The sequence below is a fragment of the Notechis scutatus genome, chromosome 4 (assembly GCF_049901735.1).
Source record: "Notechis scutatus isolate UNSWTSFEM ecotype Mainland chromosome 4, rNotScu1.2, whole genome shotgun sequence".
NCBI classification, from domain to species: domain Eukaryota; kingdom Metazoa; phylum Chordata; class Lepidosauria; order Squamata; family Elapidae; genus Notechis; species Notechis scutatus.
In genome coordinates, this window is record NC_142012.1 from 142754874 (window position 1) to 142767892 (window position 13019).

General features: G+C 34.0%; 1 protein-coding gene across 1 annotated transcript in view; it reads left to right on the forward strand.

The window, feature by feature from the left end:
• The window catches only part of MED12L (mediator complex subunit 12L), a 196110-nt gene that overhangs the window by 133048 nt on the left and 50043 nt on the right, over positions 1–13019 (forward strand). Inside the window, exons 17-21 of the mRNA XM_087965157.1 lie at positions 38–156; positions 3338–3481; positions 4989–5152; positions 6313–6444; positions 12055–12282. Coding sequence (XP_087821283.1) covers positions 38–156; positions 3338–3481; positions 4989–5152; positions 6313–6444; positions 12055–12282 — 787 coding nt within the window. The remainder of the gene's footprint in view (positions 1–37; positions 157–3337; positions 3482–4988; positions 5153–6312; positions 6445–12054; positions 12283–13019) is intronic.

Here is a 13019-nt window from a genome sequence, read left to right on the forward strand (position 1 = left end):
TTTATTTACTGCAAAGCATAACAAACATATGTTTTAGGTGGTGATGAAGGTCAAAAGATCCGGAAGAACAGGCAAGAGGCATTTCCAACTTTAGAGACTGTATTTAAAAAACTTCAGCAGCTCTCATACTTTGACCAGCATCAAGTGACAAGTCAGGTACTTCTATGCTGCCATTGATGACAGAAATTGCATTGAATTTAGAGTGAAATATAAAATACATACAGTATAAAGTGGAAGTTGTGGAGAGAAAAAAAGTTCATCACTAGATGAACTGCTAGATGAGTACAACAGGGCTAAATTTATGAAAGCAAATGTGTGTGTGTGTTTCTGGGTATACAAAAAGGATTGGACTATAAGAAGATGCTGGAAAGTGGATTTTAGATGAGTGGATGGTAAAAAACAAAACATTTCAGACTAACTTACTAAACTTACTAACTTTTGAATCACATTTAATCATTAGTTCATTTAGAATACTTTAAATGGCGTTTTCCTATGTCATTTTAAATCACAGCTGTTAGGAACTTAGAGTCTTGATTCATATTACAATCATCACTAGAAAATTAGCCCTAGCCTGCATGTTTCGTGAATAGCTGGAGGTGTTTGCTTTGATGCCAAACACAAAAGAAAAGAGATATAGCAGCATTGCAAGCTATTTCTGTAATACGTTCATTGTATTTCAGAAATGCAATAGAGTGTGAATCAGACATTCTCACCACATAAAATCTTTATGGTGATGTTGAAACAAATTAAAAGAGTTTAAAACTGTTCTAGGGTTGAGCTAGGAAGAATGCCAGTGCTGGTACATTTCTGTCTTTTTGGACAAAAGATGGAAAGTGGAATTTTGTACTGACTGCAAAACTTAACTTGAGGAAAGTATGGCAGGTTGGAAGAAGAGACTGCTTAAATTTGGAAGATGCCATTGTTAAACTTCATGTGAGTTAAGATTCATGTTTTCCACTAAATGCCATGAGAAAAGCACATAGGACGACAACTGAGTTAGCAATTATGCAGGAATGTTAGAAAATTACAAGGATTGATGAATGAATTTCTAATTGCATACCAAGAATGTAGGTGTTTGCAGGTTAACTTTAACTTTAAAATCTGCTTTTTAATAAAGTCATTAATTATTATTGTTTTGGGTAGATAGAATTAGCTAACATTTGTACTCATGTTTTTACTTACAGCAAGAAAAAAATTCACACAAATGTGAAGTAAAAGTAGACTCCTACTTTTTGGATTTGTAAGAAGTAAACTCATTAATTGATGGCAAATCACTTCTATATTATGTTAGGAAAATGTATACATGTATTCCTTAAATCACCAGGAGTTTAGCTTTATTTGAAAATTTGAAGTAATAATAATATGATCTGTAGCAAGAAATCTGTTTAATTTCAGAGACTTGATTAGAATTATTTTGTTACTTTGGAAATAACGTTATTTTTTAGAATACGACTATTGTGTGCTCATCATTTAGATGAGTTTTCTAAATATAAATGACTGTTTCCCACCTACTGCAAGCATTTTGATTTATAGATAAACTTTAAAATTTAACAGTTTCCTTATATCCATCATATACTGCAATGGATTATCTATATCTATCTATCTATCTATCTATCTATCTATCTATCTATCTATCTATCTATCTATCTATCTATCTATCTATCTATCTATCTCTATCTAGATTGATTTATCATACAACTCCAGGCAGTGTTGAAAATAAATATTCAAATCTCCTATAACATAGAATAAAACTCCCATCTCCCAACCTCATTAAAATACAGTATATTAAAAAACAAATAGCAGCAGCTGAATGACCATTAATTTTTTAAATTTGTTTTCATGCATTTATAAATTCCAAAAACAAGAGGGCCCAGAACCTTCTTGGGAGGAAAGTATACCAAAATATTGGGGGCTGCTACAGAGTAGGCCTAACTTTTAGTCTGTTTCCCCCTTTCTCATAATAGCTTATCAAGCAATACAATCATAATAAAATGACCACAAAACATTGAATATTTGCATAACTGAACTTGCCAAGTGATATCCCTTTCAAGCAGAATGCTCACAACTACAATATGTATTTTTTCATGCATATATGTATGATTTTGAGTCTTGGCTCTTAGTGACATTCTAGAGCAGTGGTTACCAACCAGTGGGCCGCGGACCACTGTTGCTTTGCAAGAAAATTTTGGTGGTCCGCAGAGAAATGTCCACCCAAAGCACTCCCCAAAAGCAATTAATCCAATCTGTATGGGAACACAAGACTGTGCCACCCACATGGCCCACCCACCCACTGGCCCCCATGCTTCGGACGAGCACAAACCTTACCTTGAGTAGAGCTATGTGAGCTGGAACTGGAAGGTAAGACCAATGGTGTGTGTGTGGGGGGGGGGATCTGCCCCAAGGTGGCTTGCTGACATTGGTGGGAAAGTCGGTCCCATATTCCAGAGATGCAGTACTCACGGACTGACCCTTTGATCATCTTGGAACAGCTGCTCCTCCACCCAGGTGCACTGGCCTGCCATGGACTGGAGGAGGTGCTCCGGGATGACTGTGATTACTGCAGCTCTGGAATATGGGACCAACTTTCTCACCAATGTCAGCAAGCCACCATCAGTCAAAATTCATATTAGTGGTCCATGGGATTTAAAATTATGAGTTTGGTGGTCCCTGAAGTCCAAAAGGTTGGCGACCCCTGTTCTAGAGAAGGACCTGCAGTTTTCTTTGCAACAATTTTCAGAACTGGTTTATCATTCCCTACTTCCTAGAGCAAAGAGAGAGTCACTGCCCCTAGATCACAGCTGGTTTTCTCCATAAAGCAGAACTAAAATCTACAGTGCTTTATTTTTTTAGCCCAGTGCTTTTAACCATTATATCAATCTGATTGTCATTTGAATTATTTAGATGAAAGTATACATTTCTATTTCCCATGAAATAATTCTGTGGAAATAAGTGGAATGTCCTCCAGTTTCATATTTGCTTCAAGAAGATAGCATAGTTTATTATATCATGAGATATTACCTGGAAGTCATTTCATCAATAAACAGAATCCATTAAAATATACACTGTAGAAATAGATTTCTTTTTAATGCATCCAGCATCCATCTTTTTCCAGAGGTTCAAAGCATCAACTCATTCATGAACCCTAATTTTAAGATACAGACTCTTTGTAGAGATTCAGTTTCACCTTAGGCTACAATTTGAAGGTCTGAATTAATTTCTCTAACTTTATACCTGCATCCCACCCTTACAGTTATGTGTACGTATGCTTGCTAATTCTTTGCTATACTGGTTCCCACAATGCTTCACTTTGCTAATGGGTCTGTTTGTTTTTAAACAGATCTCCAACAATGTTCTGGAGCAGATTACTAGTTTTGCATCAGGAACATCATATCATCTTCCACTAGCTCATCACATAGAATTTATCTTTGATCTAATGGAACCTGCTTTAAATATTAATGGACTTATTGACTTTGCTGTTCAGGTACCTGAAATGAAATTTATATATACATCTTTATTTAAACTATTTTATTCCAACTTTAAGACCTTTTAAGAGAAGTACAAAATATTTAAAACAATAACTTTCAACAATTGGATAGAGACTTGCTAAACTCCATCATTCCATTTTATTAATATGGAAGTCTCTCTCTCTCTCCTCCTGTGGTCCTAGCCAGTTTTAAAGGAATAAATGCAAGATATTTCATGATCCATAGAATGTCCAGTTCCCAATCAGCAGAATTTTATTCTACATTAACCACATTAGGATCTTGTAAAATAATTAGATGTTAAAAGATAGAAGAAAATTATTCATACCAAATTCAGCTGATCAGCTTCAGACACTATAGCCCTAGGTACCTGTGTCCATGGGGAGAGAGTGGGATCCAAAAAGGCAAGATAATAGTTGTTGCAGCAGCATGATTGAAGTCCTCCACTTTGCATGTTCATGTGACATCAACCACATACTAATGTAGTGGGCTTTTTTTTTTGCCTCTTCCTGTGAATGCCAGTGGTATTGTGATAGTGACTTTAGCAATAAATTTGCAAATGCCAGTGTGCATGCATTTCAATGGCATGATAGCTTATTTCCATTCTCAGCTAAAATAAGGCAAGGTTTCTAGTACCTTTCAAATGGCTTTCGCTCCTGAAGCCAGGAAACTGTATAGTGTTTAAGAGTAATAATTACAATACTAGGCTCTATCCAACTCCAATAATACAATTTTTCATGCTAAGAAATACCTAAATCTAGAATTTGTTTCTTAGAGTTGAAGTATTTTAGATTCGCTTCACTTTTATATACTTTAATGATTGGAAAATATTTTTTGAAAGAGAATAAATAGAAGTTTGTTCCAGATATAGAACTTTGAGAGAAAAGTCAAAGACTTCTCAGATGAGGGAAGATCCTTGTAAATTATTGACTTGCCTGAGGGTATTGATATTCCTGTTCAAAATCTATTACATTTTTAATGCATCTCTTTGAAGGAAAAGGGATTGCAACATTGTATGAGCATTTGTATATCACAGGAAGCCAGAATTATGGCCTTCTAAATTATAAGCAATGAATATCAGTGCAGGAGTGTCAAATCAGATGCTTTCTGACTCCCAAGTGATAATGGGAATATCTAAAACACACAATAATATAGATCCATATAAATCCATGTTATATGAATGGCTTCAGCTGTGGTTTCTTGAACATGTCATTTAGATCAATAATTAAGTCTTTGTTGTTCTTGGTTGAGGTAATATTCTAAATAAATTACGTATACAACTATATGTAAAAGAAGGCCAGCACACTTCCTATAGTGGATGTGATCAAATTAGTGTGCAGTGGGTACCTTTTGATTAGGATTTGATTAGGAAGCCAGATTTTTCGCTATGTGAAACCACTCTATATCTACTTAAATAGTTCAGCAATGACAAACAACTACAATGCAATTCTGTGGAATTTAGATTTAGAGAGGAATCCTAAAGCGATATTTAACCTTTTATTTTAGCTGCTGAATGAGCTGAGTGTGGTGGAAGCTGAACTACTACTGAAGTCATCCAGCCTGGCAGGAAATTACACAACTGGACTGTGTGTTTGCATTGTAGCTGTGCTAAGGCATTATCATGCTTGCCTCATTTTGAATCCAGATCAAACTGCTCAGGTTTTTGAAGGGTTTGTAGTAGTTTTTCAAACACTACTTAGTTTTCTAACATTAGTATGGTCAGTTTGTAATTAGGACGCAGTATTATTTGAGAGTTCAATGGGAAATTTAACACCTTCATGTAATCAGAAAGACAGAAACTTAATAGAATTAGATTCAAATACTCATTGTTTTCTTAATCTAATAGATTTTAAAGTGCCTGAAATAGCCTTATCTCTGAGCTAATGAGTTCTTCCAAGATAGGCAGTGATCTCAGAAGGAATATCTGAATTCTAGTTTAATAGATACATTTACAATGTGTTGGACAGAATACATTTCCACATATATGAATTCTTGGTTTTATATATTTGAATTCATTTTTGTGATTCTATAAATGTTACTTTTATTACTTTTTATTAGTCTTAAAAATAATATATAGATAGATAGATAAAATCAAAAGATATAGATAGATATAGATATTCTTTTTAGTTATCAGATTAGTCTTAACTAAATTTATTGAACAGACTGTGTATTATGGGTTTCTGAGTTGATTGATTTGCTTATCAGCTATTATAGCTTAGAGCAGGGCTGTCAAATTCCCAGGCTAGATATGTCATGCACTGGCCACATCCACGCCCAGTTTAGCAAAGGGGAAAAAAGTTCCGATATGTCACGTGACACCATTGTGAGTATGTGAGTTTGACACCCCTGGCTTAGAGATTATTGAAACATTTGTAGTATAGACAGATCCATAACATAACTATGCTGGGTATACAGAACCTTGTTTTAGGCTAAGGTTGTATCTAGCTTTAGAGTTAAGTTCCAACAAGCCAATATAAATCTAATGTTGAGTTATATAATAATTATTAAGTAATGATATACACTTGATTTCATTACTTCCCATGCACTTGATTATTTACCCTATCATCACGTTTACAGTTATAATTTGCTGGCAACCTTTGAAAAGGCTTTACAATAGAGGGTCATAGATAGCTCCAGACACATAAATTGCAGATTCTTCATCTGGTTTGTATACAACTGTATTTCTAGAATTAAATATAAATATTATTCCTTGTTTTGGAAACTCATAGTAGTTTTTAAGACTGTATTCAATTCCATAGTTTTAAATCATGTGAAAGGACAGTACTATGACTGACTTCTAATTTTTAATAATGAATTTATCTTTCTATAGATTATGTGGTGTTGTCAAACACATAGTCAATCCATCAGAATGCTCTTCTCCTGAAAGGTGTATTTTAGCCTATCTGTATGATCTCTATGGATCCTGTAGCCATCTTAGAAGCAAATTTGGAGATCTTTTCAGGTTAGTAGTAACAACTTTGCTTTATATTTCAACCAACCTTCATGCAATAATCCTTCACAAGTCTGACATCTTTCAGATGTACTGGATCTACAGCTCTGGGAATTGGAATTAATAAAATAATTCACAACACATCTGAATGTTAAGAAGTATATTCAGATATAGTATATAGGCACTTTCACACAAAACATTTTATATGTTTTCAGTAACAATTTCCTATTACTGACATTTTTATACATTTTGCTGATTCTTTACTAACACATTTTATATGTATTTTCCTAATACCTATATTTTGTATGCACATATACTTACCTGTTTTAATGTGTGTTCTTACAAATAAATTGTTTCTAAGATATGACAGAAACATTTCTGTCTGGCATTTGATACACCTGTTCCTGTGTTCTGCTATGGATACTTTTATTCCATCCTTGTTTATCAATTGACCTTACAGTTAGAAGAAAGCAGTAAATGATTTTTTTAAAAAAATGGTTAGAAAGAGACAGAATTTTGGAATTTTCTGTTTAATACTCTAGACATATTTTTCTATGACTTGAAACTTTCTCCCAAAAGTTGCCCACTGGATTTCTCAGGATTTCAGTTCTATATATTTCCAGGCAAATTTCTCATTATGAATTGTGAAACCTGTATAGAACTTGGAGAAGGGAACTGTAGTATAAGACAAGTTACATTATTAAAATAAAGGATTGCATAGCATCATAATTGATTTCAGTTAATATTTTACTTCAACCTTTTTCTGTTTTCTAATAGATTCACAAATAGGACTGGTTTCTCTAAGATGTTTGCCCATAATTAAATGTATAGCTATCCTAATATTAATATGTAGTCATCCCACATAAAATAATTCACTTCTGAAAAAGGGAATATGAAATAAGAAATTGTTTCTTAGAGTTTTAGCCTTGCATCTGTTGACCGCAGTAAGGCAAGTCAACCTTACTTTTTAAAAATGACTAAGGTCACCTCAAATCTACTTCAATTTATACAGTTTTGTATTAACTGACAATTTAATTATAAAAAGACTGGTTATCTTGCTCTGAAGTTTTAATTTCCTGTGAAAGTATTATTTAACACCTACCTCAAACAAAAGGGGGTATCGAAGTGAACAGGTATATTGCTTTTGCTGTATCACACAGATTAGCTTTTCCAATAAACTTATGATGTACAGCTCAAAGTAAACATTTTACAATTTTTTTAAATGTAGAATCTGATGATCTAATAACAATTTTTCAAATGAAGTTCTTACCTCTGTTTTCCTTGAAGCATATGCAGTTTTTATACAATTCAGAACTTAAAATTCTATGACTGCTTATTCTATGACTCATTTTGATCGAAGTTCCTTTTTTTAAAAAAGGGCTCATTTTGGAAATGAGTTATATTATCTACACTTTCTAAAGCTTCTGGTCATATTATGAAAAGCCAAGCATGATCTTGTAGTGCCTGTCTGCTGTGCTGAATAATACTTCTGCAAATCTCTTAAACCTTCCACTATGGACAGGTTGCTTAAAGGAAACTTAAAAGTATTTCGTAAAAGTTTGCATGTATTGAGAAACCAAGTGTTAACTTTTTCCTATTGCTTTAAAAAATGCTCTAAAGTTGTGTGGAAGGTATTTACTGTGGGTCTTTTAATTATTATTCACTTATTATAGTTCTAATTAGTACGAAGGGACAAAATATTTTTTATTTAGGGCAATATTAATTCTTAGCACAGCTTCAAAGTCAAAGTCAACACTATAGTCCCAAATTATTTTGTGGCATGAAGTGGAATTAAATGTCTCCATCCCAAGTTTATATATATATATATATATATATATATATATATATATATATATATATATATATATATATATATATATATATATATATATATATATATATATATATATATATATATATATATCTTTTCTTCATCTGTCCACCATTATTACCCTGTACTATATAAGATAATCACTCCTAAAAATTAATGAATGTATAATAATGGTATTCAGATCTTACCTGCCTTTCTCTATTGTTTTGTTGGGCTTCATAAATTACAAAGATCAACTTTGTAAACAAATGCTATAAATGATAGTGTCCCCACAAAAAAATTATGAAAAGTAAGTCAGAACTGTTGTAACTTGAAAAGACTAGAAATATTGATGCTATATCTAGAGAAAAGTTAATGTATCGATCCAATTTGTTTAAGGAATAGCAGTGTGACTTCTTTTACATGTGTGTGAAGAATGTGCTTCTACCTGACAAAAGAATGACATTATCATGCATTGGAATGTTTCTGTTTGTCAGCTTATTGAGAGATGTATGAATGTGAAAAAGACTTTTGATTGTTGATTTAGAATGTATGATTATGTATATAAATGTTTGAATTGTGTTTAATTATGAAGGTTGATAACTGAATATTTCTGAGAATCACTGGAATGTTTAGAAAGTGGCTCAATATGGAACAGGAAGTAAGATAAGGCTGTATGATGTCTTTTTCATTGTTTAATATAGTGATGAATAAAATGTTGGTGGATATATCATAGGTGTTTGTAAACATGCCTATTTATTTACTCAATATGCAATTGATCTCATGGTATTATTTGATAAGCTGAATGATTTGTAGTGACTATTATGCTACAAGTGTATGGATCTAAAAATTAATCTATCATAGATAAGAGCAGTTTTGTTTGACCCAGGAAATTAAACGAACAACTAAACATTATACATAAATGGCAGAAAGCTAAAACAAATAGAAATAGAAATGTAGTGGATAGTAATTGGTCTATTGAAAGGAATAGATATTTATTGGAATAAATACAAATAGTTGTGTGTAAGCCTATATTTCTTCCAACTTTATTATAGGAAAGTGAGAATTTGGCAAATGCGGTGGGGATGAGTTGCTTAGGAAGTGTGTATAGTAAAAGAAGAAGAGATAGGGTCCGTGAATGAATGTGGACTAAATACAAAAATGAATGACTAGTATGAAACAGGTGCTGGAGATCTGGTAACAGAAAAGAATAAATAAGGATCAATTACAAAACAAATCTGCTCATTTATTGAAAATAATTAATATGATTGTCCATCTTATAATACAATTCTGGGCATCTAACAGCGGTACCAAAAATATAACAATAAAACAATGAAAGAAAGAAAAAAATAAGAAAAAACAGGTACCAAATCAAACAGCTAAAGAAAATCGCACAGGACTGAACCTTACTATCCAAGTCATAGATGTCAGATTATGCACCAGCTGTCTATGGGGAAAAGCTATCAAGAGAGTCAAAGATAAAATGTCTGCCAGACCAAGAACTAAACCCAAAACCATTTTTGTTTGTTAGAGTTTAGTTAGAGCCAGTTCCTTTTGACCCAGACCCCACAGTCTCCAGGTACTGGATAAACCCTGAAATTGTATCATTTGCCCTGCCAGGAGTAGGTATCATCTGAATACTGATTATACCTAACTCTGTACTATTTTATGATTTTAGTGAGCAGTTTCATGTAAATATTAACAAGGAGTGGTGAGAAGCCCAAAGCCTAAGGCAACATTCTACCTAGGGCTGACTCCTCCTTCTACCAATTGGTAGTGGCCAGAGGGGAAGGAGGAGAACCGCTGCAGAAAAGGGCCTTTGACATTTTCTGTAGTCAGTCCAGAAAGATACCATTGTTAATGCTACTGAAAGCTGCTAAGACATCCAGGTCAGTTGCACCATCTCCATCTCAAGCTGTCCGAAGGCCATCCACAATCACAACCAATGTTCTTCCATATGATACCCTAGCTTGAATCCAGATTGAAAAGGGTTCAGATTTTTTATCCAGGTCTCTCTACAGCTGAAACCAATTTCTATCTCAACAATCTTCCATAAAAAGAGGTTAGAGAATAGATCATGTGTTTTCCAATACAGTTGGTCCAAGGATAGCTTCTTAAGGAGTTGGTGTACTACCTAGGATATATAAGGGTGAAGAGAAAGGGGAAGACCAAGGATTGAGATAATCAAAAAGATGAAAACTTTAAATAATAAAAGGCAATATATGAAGCAGTGTATGGATGATTCACAAAGATGATAACCATGAGAAGGTCTAGATATAAATGATTTAGATTTAGCTAGATTCGTCTTGTCTCATACCTTTAACTTTTCTTTTCTTACAGCTTTTATTCCTCTTCTGTTCTCTACTTAATGTTAGTAATCTTAAAATCCTAAAAGGGAATAGTGTATGTAGTGTACTTTATGTGTATACATAAGGTTCATGCTCCCTTTTCTAGTGATCGAGAAATATTCTCTGTGCTTATATAGGAGACTTCTATACCTGTTTCAAATCATTAATGTTTTAAAACACTATCTTTGCATCACTGCTACATATTATAGTACTGTGAGAGTTCTGTTATGCATAGTATACACAGAGTAATAGATAAGTTTCCTTCTGAGTTCTGGAAGGAGAACTTTATAGAGATTTGTACCATTATTTTATGGTTTTTAGCATCACAGCACTGAGGTTTTGTAATCACAGAAACAACTAATCTGCCTGCTTTCAGAAAATGTGTTGTAGACAAGGGTAGAAAAAGTAAAAGCTTGAAAAAATAAATAAAAAGATTGGTATGTGTTTATAAGCATCAGAATAATGTCACCCCATTTGGAATGCACTTTGAATCATACAGCTGCGTTCAGAATAAACATTTAACCAAGAATATTTCTGAAATGGCCAGATGTTAAGTAGGATCTGTAAAAGGCTCCAAGGGGTCTTTTAAATATCCAGGGGTTGAATGTTCATTTGAAATACTTTATTTTACTAATTAGAGGATTCTGTTAATGTTGATGTGGTTCCCCCAGTATATCTGGGATGGGGAAATCTCCATCCTTCCAAAACCTCTGCAGCAAGATTTTGCCTACATTTGCAGCCCCTCTTATTTCTAGTATGACAATGTTCAAGTTGTTTGTTGAGAGAATACAAAGCAGATAGACAACTTCATGTATGAAATCATACCTCAGCCATGTAGTCATACAATCCTTTGCCACTTGATTTAGGTATATTTGCTATGGATTTTTTTTTCTTGAATTAACATGGGTCATAAATATGTTATTTTCCTGCTTTTGAACATGCTATTGAAAAGTCTTCTTACATTTTCCCTTGTTGTACTGCAACATCTTAATCCATCACTCAGGAATTGACCAGGATTTACTTGAGTTTGAGATTCATTGTTATTCATGTTTAGTAGACAATATACTGCAAGTGTCTTTAACCCTCAGTTTGTGAACCGGTACCAATTGGGAAGAGGGTCACACAAGTGGCAGGCGAGTGTGTGAAGCTCCATTTGTGCAAGTGGCACATGCACAAAACCATTCCCTACCCACCTGCCACTGCTGCTGATCCATGGAGCTGGAAAGGTTGGGGACCAATGATATACCTTTGCAATCATGCAGTTTTTGCTGGTTCAACTATATATTTTGTGACGTCTTTGAAAACTGGAGTTTCAATTCTTCTCAGTTATTTTATATGTACAATGCTTTAAGAGCAAGTGTTGCAAAGTAAATTGTACACAGTACTAATTAACTGAATAACTTTGTTTTGTATGAAATTGTTGTTTTCCTTGCTTGATTATTTCTGTTTCCTTTCTTATTTTAGTAGTGCCTGTTCAAAGGTAAAGCAGACCATATATAGCAATGTTCAACCTTCAAATTCCAATTTGTTATGGGATCCTGAATTCATGTTGGATTTTATTGAGAATCCCTCCATTCGCAGCCTTAAATATTCAATGTTGGGCAAGATTCTGAATGACAATGCACCAAGTCGCTATAGCTTTGTGTGTAATGCACTAATGAATGTCTGCATGGGCCATCAAGATGCAGACAGGTAAGGCTATTTTCAAACATAAAGCTTCTTATTTAGGAAAATTTCACAGGCACTTACCCATTGGGGTCTGCAATGAGATCAAAACAAGAAAGATAGATAAAGCTACACAAAACTAGATGTGCTTCTTTCATTTGTCATTGCATTTGTGCATACAAGAAGTGGGGCATGCACCATAACCTGACATCTTGCTCTTGTCCTTCACTGATGATTACTCTCTTACCAGCAGGTTTTCTTGCCATGGGCTCCTTTCCTTAATCTCTGTTGTTATAAAGTGTGCTGACAATACTTTCTATAAAAATACAGCAAGAACAAAATTGCATATGAATAATTATGACATAGGAATTCAATCCTATAAATTTTATTTCAAATATTAAAAAAACGATGAAAGCAGACTGATTGGGCTAAGAGATTGCACCTCATTGGATGGACCAGCTGCAGGTTTGATAGTTGGGAGCACTGTGCTATGGTGGTCTCCTTCTTCCTCAGAGGCTGAGTCCAGTCAGTGTTGACAATGGAGGGAGAACTGGTCATGCCCTTGGCCCCTGAAATGGTATGTGAGAATGACCTTAGGAAAGGGGAGGAAGAGTTGCAGCCTAGACAACTATCATGCAAAAAGTATCTCAGCTCAGAGAATGAAGAGGGGTGTGTGAAGTGTCTTGAAAGGGAACCTAGAGATTTAGTTTTCTGGAAAGTAAAAGTAGAGGAAGAAGAAGCATTTACAATGTACTATTAGTATA